Here is a 13,022-nt window from a genome sequence, read left to right as displayed (position 1 = left end):
GCACTTATTCAACATCCGCCCCCTGTCCAATGGTCAGTGGACTGGTGTTGGTGTCTAACTTGCTTTGGCTAAACTGGAGTTCATGGCCTTAGGTCCACGGCCTAGGTTGGAGGCCACACATCTCAGGGAAAAAGGGGGTACACCTGTCCTTTCTCAAAAGTCACAGGAAGTTGCTAAAGTGTCCAAAAGAAGAACCTTATACTTACTGTCCTCCCTGATAGCTGTCCCCACCCCTACCCTGCACCCCAACCTGTTGCCTCACAAAAGGTCAAAACAGAAAGATAAAGTCCATCCCATTCACAGTTCTGAAAGAAACGGTGTCAAAGATGTGACCTCTGTGTCAAAGATGTGACCTCTGAAGAAGCCTTGCCCCTCCTGGCCCTGTCTCTCCTCAACAGTGTGACCCAAGGATACCTTAATAATGGTTTTTGTTTGATTATTGTCACCTTATGTACATGGATGTGTTGCCTGCATGTAAGCCTGTGTACCATGTGCATGCTTGGTGCCCAAAGAGCTCAGTGGAAGGTAGGTGGTGGAGTCCCTGGAACTGGAATTGTGGATGATTTAAGCTTCTATGTAGGTCCTCTGCAAGAGCAACGAGTGTCTTTAACCACGGAGACATCTCTCCAGACACCATAAATAACCATTTTAAAATGTTCTGAGACACATGAATGAGTGGATTGGTGCGTGGCATTGACCTTGAGTTGCAAGCCTTCAAAATGTGTCACAGTGGGTTCCTGTCCCTCAGAGACCACACTCTACCACAGACCCGGCAGGCAGGCAGGCATGTACTTGAGGACACGGCACTTAAGCTTCTCCGCCATAGGTCCCATTCCCACACTGCTCCGCTGAGCACCCATTCAGATTACCAACCTGTATGAGACAGGCTAAGAATAGAAAGCAATAGATACATGCACACACTGCAGAAGCCCAATCTGGACACATACACACATGGACACACACACACTGCAGAAACCCAAATTGGACAGATACACTCATACACTGCAGATGCCCAAACTGGACAGATACACTCATATACTGCAGATGCCCAAACTGGACAGATACACTCATATACTGCAGATGCCCAAACTGGACAGATACACACACACACTGCAGAAGCCTAATCTGGACATACACACACTGCAGAAACCCAAACTGGACAGAAATGTTGGAACTCAACTTTGCTGGATTTTTTTATTTTTTGAAACACAGTCCCATGGACCCCAGACTAGCCTCAAACACACTCCTGTAGCACAGGATGACCCTGAATGTCTAATTCCCCTGCCTCCACATCTCGAGTGCTAGGGTTACAGGTGTAAACCACCACATCCAGTTTTGCAATGCTGGAGATCTAACTCACACAGCTTCATGTGTGCTAGACAGTGCTCTACCAACTCAGCTACATCCTCACTGCCTGAATATCTTTCCCCCTACAGTTTTGGAAATCCCCGGTGTCTCAAAATCACAATCCCCAGAGAAGGACACATAGGTAAACACGGGACTAGCCTTGGCCACAAGCCTCGGTGGGTGGGAAATCACCGGCAAGGGGAACTCTCCCCACTCAGGTTCTGCAATCTTGGCAGGTTCAGCTCCTACTCACCTGCATAGGCTAGATTGTGTAAGATGCCAGCTGTTGAAAGAGTTCTAGTCAAGCCCCTCCCCTAAGTACCCTGTAACCTTGGATGAGGTCCTTCCACTATCTGGCTTTCCAGGCCTCCCTTTGAAACCATAGGTGGGCTTTAATCATCTAAGCCAGGAGTTTCTATTCTCTCTCAGTGCCAGCCCCATGTCACCTGGAAAGTGTTTCATAGAGCAGATAGGGAAAACAAAACTAAACTAAAACAAAACAAAACTAAATACCAGCCCAACTCTCCAGGTATTTAGGCTGAAATGTGGGTAAATAAGCCATCACTTCTCACTGGTCCCTGGAGAGAGCCTGGTAGGAACCATCTTTAGAGGGTCTTAGAGATGTGTGATTCCCTGGGATGAAGGAGAAAAGTGTGGCAATTAGAATCGGGAGTGACTCTTGCACAGGACTGCTTGCTGGTACCATCCGGAGACTGCTAATCCATCCTCCACATTGAGAACCTCAGAAGTGAGTCCTTGTCCTCAGGTGGTGACTTGAGAGTGTGGATATACAAACACCTAAAACAGAACCCAAGTGTGTATAAACCCACCCGGAAGGGTCCGATCCAGGAGGATCCTGTCCATAGGGGAGGACTGTCCAGAGAAGCCATGTCCAAGGGGGACTCTGTTCAGGGGAGTCCTGCTGGAAACACTGGTGTCTTCTTCACATCAACTCAACTAGACAGGTGCCTATCCTTGAAGCTGGAAAGACCTCCATACTCTGAGATAGGCTTACTGCACCCCATAAAGAAGCTTCCAGTGGAGGGCTGTGCAGCCATGGTCTTTCTGCCTCACCAGGACATGGCAGGAGACACAAAATATGAGTTTACTCAGTGCCTAGCAAGCCCATTCTGGAAGAGCTGTTTCTTCTGTACCTCCTGGGGTAGAGACCCAGAGGGCTCTAGAACCCGTGCTGAGTCCTATCAGGCCTGCTCCTCACTGGTCAGACCACGGTGGGAGACCCACAGGCAGATGTGGCACTCTCCCTACAATGAGAGCAGCAGATCCCATGACAACTCGGGGAAAAGAGGCTAAGACAGCACCGGGGACACCTGGCAAACCCAGAGCTTGTCCGGATGCTAACAGAGAGCTGCAGAAACCTTCCCAATTATTCCAAAGCAGGCCACAGTCAAAACCCATCTGCAACCAGGTCCCAGGCAGACAGCTGCCAGAAAAGACCAGGATCACCAAACCCAGTGCTCACAGTGGCCTGAGACTGTTGGAGGAGCCCTCCCCTCACCAGTATGGAAAGAAGGCTCTGTGACCAGAGCTCCTGGCCAAGGTGGAGGTCACATAGCAGGTCTGGGGTAATCAGAACACAAGCTCTGCCTCTCCGAGGTCTCCCTGCAGGACTAAATTATTTCTGAGCTTTTCTCCATATTGAGGTGGTTGGTTTCTGCCCTATCCCCAGGTTCCCTGCCAAGGGGATGCTTGAACTTCAGGCAGCTCCATCTCTCCTGCCTTGATTTTCCTGGAGCTGAGTTTTGATCCTCCTGCTCATGGGGAAGAGGTGAGGGAGGAGAGAGAAGAAAGAATGGGGAGGAAGGACCAATTTCCATTTGGAGGGGTTATCCATCGTCTGAACAAGTCCTGTGCTCAGGAAGGCAGAGCCAGAGTCTGAACCACTCATAGGCATCTCCTTCTCCCAATATCCTGTTACCCAACGTACTGTCCTGAGCCAGAAACCTCCTGGATTTAGGGGGACTCTTGTGGGCTTGGATCCCATCAGGCAAGCAAGAAACTAATGTGAGGGCTGACTCTGTCCAGGAGGTTTGAGCCACCCTAGGGGACAAACCAAAGACATGTCCTCACAAGGTGAAGCTCAGTGCCATTCACAACATTCAAACTGTCTGCTGCTGCCCAGGTTGTCACAACGTGCCACCGCCATCCTTCTGGTCCCTGCACAGGCCTGAACATAGAGCCCCATTGAACAGATGGAGACATGAGAGCTTAAAGGTGGGATACTTAACCCTGTAAGACCCTACCTTAGTGACTTGGTACAGCATGGTCACAATCAGGGGTGCCCACGTGACTGGTTGTGTGTCAGTTTGAATGCAAGGTAAAGATCTAAACAATAGCAAAACTCACCCCAGGTTAATGGAGAATCAAAATCCAAGAAAAGAGGCTAGCCACCAAATGGAAAAACAATCTACAATACCAGCTATCAAAAGCTGCTTGCCTGGGCCTGGGCCTGGGCCTGTGTTTTTTACAGGGTGTTAGCCCAGGACTGGGTCCCCTGTACTGCATAATCTGGGTGTGTTGGTGCATCTCTGTAATCCCAGCCTGTAGGAGATAAAGACAGGAGAGTCAGAAGGCCAAGCTCTTGCTTTACTCCATAGGGAGCTTGGGACTACCTGGGGCTACCTGAGACACTATGACAAATAAAAAGTTGCCTGAGAAAGCCTGGAGTTGTTGCTGTTGTTGTGTTTACCCCGTTGTTGGAGTCCTCCAAATACTGTTGCTGGAAACATAAGTCAGATCAACTGGCACTGGGGGGGATAGTTCAGCAGAGAGCGTCCACCCCATCCCCAACCCATCCCCAGCCCAGCCCGGCCCAGCCCAACCCCCACACTCCAACAAAATAAATAAATAAATAAATAAATAAACAAACAAACAAAGGCCCACACTTGAGCACACTTAACCCTAATATGCACTCATTCATAGAGATGTGTCCTGGGTGTACACAGACAAATGTCCTCACCCTAAATATAATATGGGGTTCCAAACTGGCTCCCCAGGCCAGAGACTGACATTTGCGGAAGAGCTAATGAAGCTCTCAGCTCAAGTCTCGCATTTCATCCTCAGAACGGGGCAGTTTAACTGTTTGGCTCAGACAGGTGTGCCTGAGTTAGGAAAGACTGCCTTCGGAGGTATCAGGAAGTGACATGTGGCACCCTCCCTCCCCTCCACCCTCACTACTTCCCTGAAGATCTGCTTATTTCAAAATAAAGGATTTCTTTAAAAGAAAAAGGACACTTTTACTCTTTTACTCAGAATTCCCCTTCTAAGAGTTTTATCTCAAAACTTATCGGAGCCAAAGATGGCCTCAAGGAAGAAGTGATGATGATGATGGTGGTGATGATGATGATGATGGTGATAATAACAATAATAATGACGGGAGGAGGCTGGGTGTGTCAGAACAGCAAATGCACTGCAGGCTTGCGGTCACGCTGGGCTATAGACAGAGACCCTGAGTCAAACAAAAGATGCAAAGAAATGATCTAGATGTTCAAATGCAGCGGACTTCCTGGCTACACACACTGGAGCAGGGATAAGGCGGTGGCCGGGAAGAGCAACACTATGAAGTGTTTATAGGTGTGAAAAGGCTTCCAACAGAAAGTGAGAATACCTAGCCAGGACAGCTCAGCCCGATTCAGCTCACACTACTGAGCCTGAAGAAAAGCCACAATGCACCAAGGTAAGCCGGTCACCTACCACTGTCTTACTTTTGCCTGAGTGTGTTTATACGCATTATGGGTATCTACAACAAGTGGGGACTGTGTTTATCAGGATGAAGGATTAGAAATTCCCTACACATATTAGTTCCTCAAAAAGCAGTTCATAAGGTTACCATATCACCCAGCAATTTCACTACTCAAGGTCCATCCAAGAAGTGAAAACTCACACCCAAAACACAAGCGAAAGGGCACACTCATGGAACTTTATTCTTTCTCAAATGTATTTGTGTGGGGGATGTATACATGGGCAGGCCTTCTACAGAACACTGTGGAGGGGAGCACTGGTGGAAGGGAACACTTAGAGGAGAGTACTGTGGAAGGGAGCACTATGGGGGGAGCATTGGGGAGGGGAGCACCATGGAGTGGCACACTATGGAGGGGAGCACTATGGAAGGGAACACTATGGAGGGGAGCACTGGGGAGGGGAGCACTGGGGAGGAGAGCACTGAGGAAGGGAGCATTTTGTGAAGGCAAGCGGTGGAGGGCAGCACTATACAGGCAAACATCCTGAAGAAAATCACAATGGCAGGTGTAAAACCACTCTACAAACACAATAAATAAACAGCAAGCTTCTCTTAATTTTCCTTATTAAAAAGACAGGGTTTTTTTTTTCTTATAAAGAATAATGTTCAATCCTACAATCTCTTCTAGGGGACCTGAGTGGATGGTATTCTTCTGAAAGGACATGGGGACAAATCAGGCTGGCAGACATAGCCAGGCCCAACCTGAACCATGCCTACCATAGCCTAGTGGGGTTGCTGGTCTTGGCTCTTGTTTCCTACTAGTTTGTGTCCCTGTAGCTCTGCCCTATACCCAAGGCTCAGCATATCACCTGATGACACATCCTCTGCCAGACCTGGCCAGGAGTAAACTATAAAGAGCCTGTTTGGAAACAGGAAAGTGGGAGGGAGCAAGTGGAGTTTTCAGACTGAGGGTGAGTGGGTGAGTGGGACTTAGAATAGCAGGGCCTTTAAATAAAGGTGCCACCCTCCTGGCCAGGGCCACCTGCGGGAGCCAGAGTGTTTATGGAATGCCGAGGAATGTGAGGGGGTGGAGGAAGTAAGGATTACACAGTTAAGTGCCTGCCAGCCAACCAGCTGGGCAAACCAGCACCCAGGGTGCCAAGTACTGGTCAAGACGTCCTGTGGCCGCTCCTCCTCTCTTGGATCCATGCCTCAGTTTCTGCAAGGAGCTCAGCCCTATGAGGTCCTGGCTGGACGTTCAGCACAGGTCACAAACCAACCACAGACTGGGGATGAAAGCTACAAGTCACACAGCAGGCCCCCAGCGGCCTGGTCCTTCTAGCTCCAAGTGCCCCATCTCCTGGCTCTCCTTGCGACTTTCAACCAGGAGCATTAGGTGGCTTCTAATAAATGTTTCTTCTTCGTCTTCAAACTGATCCAGGGCCCCAAAACATGATGGCATGATCGCTCTCATAGTCTCTGGAGTACCCACCACCCAGGAGGCACAATGGCCACTGATTTCCCCACTTGTGCTCGTGTCTGGTTATCCCGAGCTCTTGCCAGATTGGAGCACCGAAGTGAGAAGAAACTGGCTCAGGTCCATTTTGATCTGGCTACAGATTTCAGGAGTCAGAGGTCAGGGACAGAAAAACTGGTTAACAAATATCTCTGGTTCCTGGCTGAGGGTGGTCAGGTAAAACCTATTTGTTTTGTCTTTTGGTTTGCTTGTTTATGTGGGTTTTGTTTTTGTCATTCATTCATTCATTCATTCATTTACTCATTCATTCATTCCCTTTGTGTGTGAATGTGCCTATCATACAGGAGAGAAAGGACAACTTGCAAAAGTCTGTCCAAGGATCAAACTCAAGTTGTCAGGCTTGGCAGCCTCTATCCGCAGATTCATGTCACCCACCTTTTATTGTTTTTACCTGTTTGCTTAAGCTATGTAGCTCTGACTAGCCTGTAGCTCAACATGGAGATGAGGTTGGCCTCAAGCTTGCTTGTGTCCTTCAGCCTGCTTCCTGAAGGCTGGGTCAGAGGTCTGTGCCACCACACAGGCCCCTTTGTGTCTGGTTACCCAAGCCCTTCCCTCCTGGCTGAGCCACCTTCAGTGTGGCCCCTGATGACACTCACCTATGGGGGTGTGGGACCACTGGCTGACAAGCACACCAGATACCTGGTGGAATCAAGTTTTCACATTGTTTCTCAAAAGAACTTGAGTCCACCCTAGGCTAGGAAACATTTCAGAGTGGCTCTCTGGCAGCCCCATCAGTTGGCTGACCCATCAACCCTGCATTGTCCAGGTCTGGTCAGGGCAGAGGTGTGGAAGTGTCTAGAAAGAGGAAAATCTGGTTCCTGCCCAAGAACGTATAGAGCTTAGCCTCACATGGCCAGGTCCAAAGGCCAAGGGATGACTACAGGGTCTGCCCTTTGAGAGGAAGAGCCTGGAGAACAAGGAGGCCATTGCTAGCTACCGGATATCACAGGTTGTGGGCTGGGGATACAGTAGCAAGGCCTGGGTGTGGTGTGTCAGTCACTAACCACAGGTTGCTGAAGGACATACGTGTGTGTAAACACCTCTTGGTGTTATGCAATAATGGTGGGCAGATATTTGGACACATTTGAAGAGGAAGTTAGGGTAGCCACAGGCTGGAGAGATGGCTCAGGGTACAGTCTTGTGCCATGGAACCTGACAACCTGGGTTTGAGCCCCAGGACCCATACGGTAGAAAGAGCAAACAGCCAAGCGTGGCGTTCTAAATGTGCCTTTAGTCTCAGCACTCAAGATACAGAGGCAGGAGGATCTCCACGAGTCCAAGCTCAGCCTGCTCTACATAGCGAGTTTCAAGACAGCCCAAACTACAGAGACCCTGTCTTAGAAAGGGTGAGGAACTAACTCCTATAAGTTGTCTTTTGACCTCTACATATGCCCCATTGCATACACACACATACACACACACACAATAAATAAATGTACTAACTCCTTATAGACTGTGTATCATCCTATGTGTGCTTATATTTGCCCATACCTCTGTGTGTGTGTGTGTCTGTGGGAGGTTACAATGCACATGGTATGTATGTGTGTATACGTGTGTGTGTGTGTGTGTGTGTGTGTGTGTGTCAGAAGACACTTTAGAGGCTGAAACCAAGAACTCTACCAGATGTTTGAGTAGAACACAGATGTCTCCATACCCTGGAGAAAGCCATCAAGGAGTCTAATTTGGATTCCAATCAAAGTGCAGGAGTGGAGGGCTTTGTGTTCCAAGTGGGCTCAAGGTTTGGCTACTGCTGGCCAGTTAGCTCTGCTCTGTGCTATAGGGCTGCTTGGCCACAGGATAAATCGCCCTCCTCAGCAGCCCACACCCATGCCCACAGCTGAGAAGGAGGCACTGTGGTCTCTGTCCCTCTAGAGAAAGTCTCAAGTGCATTTAAGCAGAACCTGTTGCCTGAAGCCTGCCACCTAAGAAAGTTCAAAGCCCCAGATCAACAAGCTCACAGGGTAGCTACAATCTTTCTGACCCCAGCCTAGCTGTGCTGAGTGGGGACCCCCCAGGCCCTCATTCATTCAGAGGGCCATGAGTGATGTTGACAGCTCTCACCAGCCTCTCCACACTGGGGAATCAGGCCCTGAAGGTCCAGGGCATGAGGACCAGCGACACTGGAGAGTCCTCGGTTGCTACTGGTCATCTTTGTGTCTGTCTGGTGTCACCTATCAGGCCTTGCTTGCGTTCCTCTCTGGAAAGGCTCTGGCCTTGCTCAGAAACGGTGCTAAGGAGGGCCTCTGCTAGCACATGGTCCACCCTTGCTCCTGGCAAGCTGCTGGCCACGCCGGGCTGGTCTTTTTAGGGAAGGACGAGGTCTGGGGCCCTGGGATCAGGGTTGAGGCCTGCTGAAACTGTGGGTCAGCCAGGGAGCTGAGTCTCCTCAGTGAGGGAAGAAGGAAAGAAAGGCACGGAATGCTTGCCAGAGACGGGAGGGCCTATGCAGAGGTACAGAGGCAAGGCTGGCGAGCTTGCTGAGAGTCAGGGTTGGGTGAAGACAGGCTTGGTGTGCCCTGAGGAATCACAGAGCCATTGCACCAACCAATGCCCTCTCCCCAGGCACAGGCTGAAGCACAGAAGAAGGAAGTTGAGGGGTGACCCCAAGCAGCTGGTTCTGAGCCCCTTCTGTCTCCCTTTTCTGAGCCTCTACCAGGTCCAAATAGCCAATCTGTGGGGCCACAGAGACCAGGGAGGGCTTTCCCAGCCTCAAGGCTCCCCTGCTTCCTGTTCCTCACAGCAGCTCAGCTCTCACCACTTCCTGATGCTGTAAAGATCACCACACACACCCTGCTTAAGACCCTGACTGCCCTCAGGTAAGGCCCTCTTCACCTCGGATGAACCCGTGTTCATGCCGGTAGTTGCCGTACAGTGAAGAAGGGGTGATGACCTGCCCTCCTCACCACAGGCCTCTGAGCTTCCTCGTTAGGTGGCAAGCTCCCCGCAGACAGGATTCTCTACACAGTAGTTTTAGCTATGTGTAGAGTTTTAGTAACATTTCTAAGTCCCTCTAAGCAGGGACTGGCCCGATGCACATGGATAAATTACCACACTAAAGCAAAGTCCATCCACGATATGTCCCCTTGTTCCCTTGGCATTTGGGAAGCTGGTGGGGTGCCTTTGTGGGTAAAGGTGCTTGCTGCCAAGCCTGATAATCTGAGTTCAATCCCCAGAACTTGCATCATAGGAAAGAACCAACTTCCACAGGTTATCTTCCAACCTCCACATGTTCTCTCTCTCTCTCTCTCTCTCTCTCTCTCTCTCTCTCTCACACACACACACACACACACACACACACACACACACACACACACACATATGAATGAATGCTAACAAGGAAAAAAATGGAGCTATATCTCAGTGGTAGGATGCTTGCTTGACATGTGCAAGGCCCTGGGTTCAATCCCTAGCTCCACGTGAACTGGGTACAATGGCTCCTCATGTCTATAATCCCAACATACTGAGTTCAAGACCAGCCTGGACTACCTGGGGCTGTATTTCATGTGTGTGTGTGTGTGTGTGTGTTCTGTTGTTTTATAGTTGGGAAAAACAGCTTCAGTGTCAGGGCACTTACATCCCTGTCATTTTGTTCAGAACTCTGAGTAGCCCTGCAGAACCACTAGCCAGCAGTTTCTCCGCAGGAGGGGTCTATGGGCATCTGGGGCTCCAGGGCTCGCTCTCTCTCTCTCTCTCTCTCTCTCTCTCTCTCTCTCTCTCTCTCTCTCTCGGATGGCCAGCCATCAGACTCCTGGTTCCACTGAGGGCAGGGCTCTCAGCTGAGTCACCCTTGTGCTTACCTGGGGTGGAGAACAGAAAGGCATCTGATTTGGGCCCTGACAACCTTAGCTCTAAGTTCTTCTGGCTTTTTATATGACACCTCACGTCTCAGAGTGTTTTCTTAGCTGTAAAGTGGGATGACTGTGACACCATCATGACTCAGGACAAGGTGTTTTACCACCACCCAGTACAGTGTGGCGCACAGATAGGCCTGTGGGCAGCTTCAGAAGATAGGTAGACCCGAAACCTGGGATGGAGGCTGTGGGCCTTAAGCCCACAGGAGGCCCTCGTGTAAGACTGCTCCTGGGGACCTGCCCAGCCAGCCCAGCTTGTCCTAAATGCTTCTCTGGGACATGTTTGGGACACAAGTTCAGCCACCCTCAGAGAATACCACCCTAAGATCATGTTGATCATGCCCCTGAGCAGCTCATGGCTTAAAAGCTACATTCCACGCCCCATGGCCTTCCCAGATGGGCATCGCTCAGGTGATGGCCAGCCCAGCACTGTCCCCAACTACCGTGCTTTCCAGGCTAGGCTGCAACATCATAAAAGCAGAAACTGGACCTCCTCTCCTTCATCCCCCACCCCAGTCTACCCACACACACAGAGGACCCTGAACTTCACAGTGGATCAGGGGAGCTGGTAGCAAGTGCTGTCCAGCATACAGCTGTAACTACAGGTATGTCAGGGTTCCAAGGGTCTGGATTTGATTTTTTTTTAAACATATAAAGAGTTGCCGGTATAGCTCGGTTGGCAGAGTACTTGCCTAGCACGAACAAGCCCAGGGTTCCACAACTAGCAGCTCACACATTGGTCATCGGGGTACATGCCTGTCATGCACTCTAGAGACCAGCTTCCTGTTGAATCATCTGGAATTGTGGAGTTGTTACACAGGAGCAAGCTCTGGAACCTAGGACAGGATCAGCAGGCACAGGGCTTTGTATGGATAGAAGCTGGCAGACATGGCCTTTGCTTGCTCTCTGCAGTCTCTTAGTGACAGTCTGGTGACGCTGTCCATCTGTGAACTGTGCCTCCCACAGTCCCCCAACCCAGGCCTAGAGATACACATACTGGCAGTTCTCCACCGAGAGCCCAAAGGGATTGTCACAATCCCCACCCACCCACAGGGTTCCTTTTCCTGCGAGCTCAACCTGCCCTGTCCTCCCCCTGCCAGTCCTCGCCCAGGTCAGCACCCCATGAATCATAGCGGGCTCCTTCCCTCCCTCCCACACATGGGCGCCACCTTCTCCCCAGCTGGGCCTCCTCCTGTACACCTGCACCCAGACGGGACCGCCCATTGATGTCCCTGCTTCCTGCTGTGAGCACCTCCAGCTCTTGGGTTTTTAATTTTGTATGAGTAACAGTGACCTAGATAGGTGTGTGAAGTCTCCATTCTGACTCAGTGGGTCTGGCCCAGTTGAGCAGGTGGGTTTTGTGATAAATGACCCAGGTAATTCTGGTACATCTGTCATGGCCTCCTCCTCTAGTCATTACTAACAACAACAAAACAATTAGCATGCTTCGTGAACTTACCAGCTCCAATCCTGGAGTCTTCTTGAGAAGCCTGAGGCAGGAGCAACCATCTGCTCCCATTTCACAGTTTTGGAAACTGAGGCAGAAGCCATCCAGGATAGCAGGGGTCAAAGAGACCCCACTACACCTTTGGCAACACTGTAGGAAAGAATGGCAGTGTAGGAGTGAGTCTGTCCCCCAAAAGCCACGTAACTCAGAGAGGAAATCGTGGATGGGAGATGATAAAGTGGACGCTTGTATGAAAACTGACTGAGGTTTTCTCAGGGCCCGTGACATCGTGTTCATGAGCTCTCAATAGACAAGACCCTTTAGGGGCTGGAGAGATGGTTCACTGCTTAAGATTGTGTATTACTCCACGGGAAGACCTGAGTTTGGTTCCCAGAACCCATGTCAGGTGACTCACAATAGTCTGTAACCACCTCCAGAGAATACACACACACACACACACACACACACACACTCACACACACACACACACACACACTCACTCTGAGATTGCTCAGTGGTTAGAGCACTAGTCCTCCTTCCCAAGGACCTAGGCTCAGTTCCCAGCATCCACAGGGTATCTCGCAGACATCTGTAATTCCAGCCCCAGAAAATCTAACATCCTCTTCTGACGTCTGTAGGCAATGCACACATGTGGTTCACAGATGTAGGCAAAGCACATATACACATAAAATTAAAGTATTCTTTGGGGGCTGGAAAGATGGCTCAGTGGTTGAAAGCACTGGGTGTTCTTCCAGAGGTCCTGAGTTCAATTCCCAGCAACCACATGGTGGCTCACAACCATCTGTAACAGGGTTCCAATGCCCTCTTCAGAAGACAGCAACAGTGTACTCACATACATGAAATAAATAAATAAATCTTAAAAATAAAATAAACATATTCTTTTTAAAAAATTAAAAAAAAAAAAAAAAGGATGGGCCGACAAGATGGTTGAGTGGATAGACTTGCTACCCATCGATGTAAGCTGCATGAACTGAGTCTGAATCCACATAAAGGCAGGAGAAAACCACTACACAGAGCTGACCTTTCACCTCCACATGCATGCTATGGCATACACACACACACACACACACTAATAGTAATAGCAAATAATAATTTAAAAAATTTAATTGTCACCGGGCG

At 49.9% G+C, this 13,022-nt stretch overlaps 1 protein-coding gene across 1 annotated transcript in view; it reads right to left on the bottom strand.

Moving 5' to 3' along the window:
- The window catches only part of Gm46963 (predicted gene, 46963), a 23,438-nt gene extending 10,819 nt beyond the window's left edge, over nt 1–12,619 (bottom strand). Inside the window, exon 1 of the mRNA XM_017321863.1 lies at nt 11,895–12,619. Within this exon, the coding sequence (XP_017177352.1) occupies nt 11,895–12,179 (285 nt within the window). The 5' untranslated portion in view covers nt 12,180–12,619. The remainder of the gene's footprint in view (nt 1–11,894) is intronic.
- Between the last annotated feature and the right edge of the window lie 403 nt (nt 12,620–13,022).

This window comes from Mus musculus, chromosome 6 (genome assembly GCF_000001635.26).
Source record: "Mus musculus strain C57BL/6J chromosome 6, GRCm38.p6 C57BL/6J".
Classification (NCBI taxonomy): Eukaryota; Metazoa; Chordata; class Mammalia; order Rodentia; family Muridae; genus Mus; species Mus musculus.
Note: the sequence above shows the minus strand (reverse complement) of the source record. Positions and strands in the feature narration are given on the sequence as shown.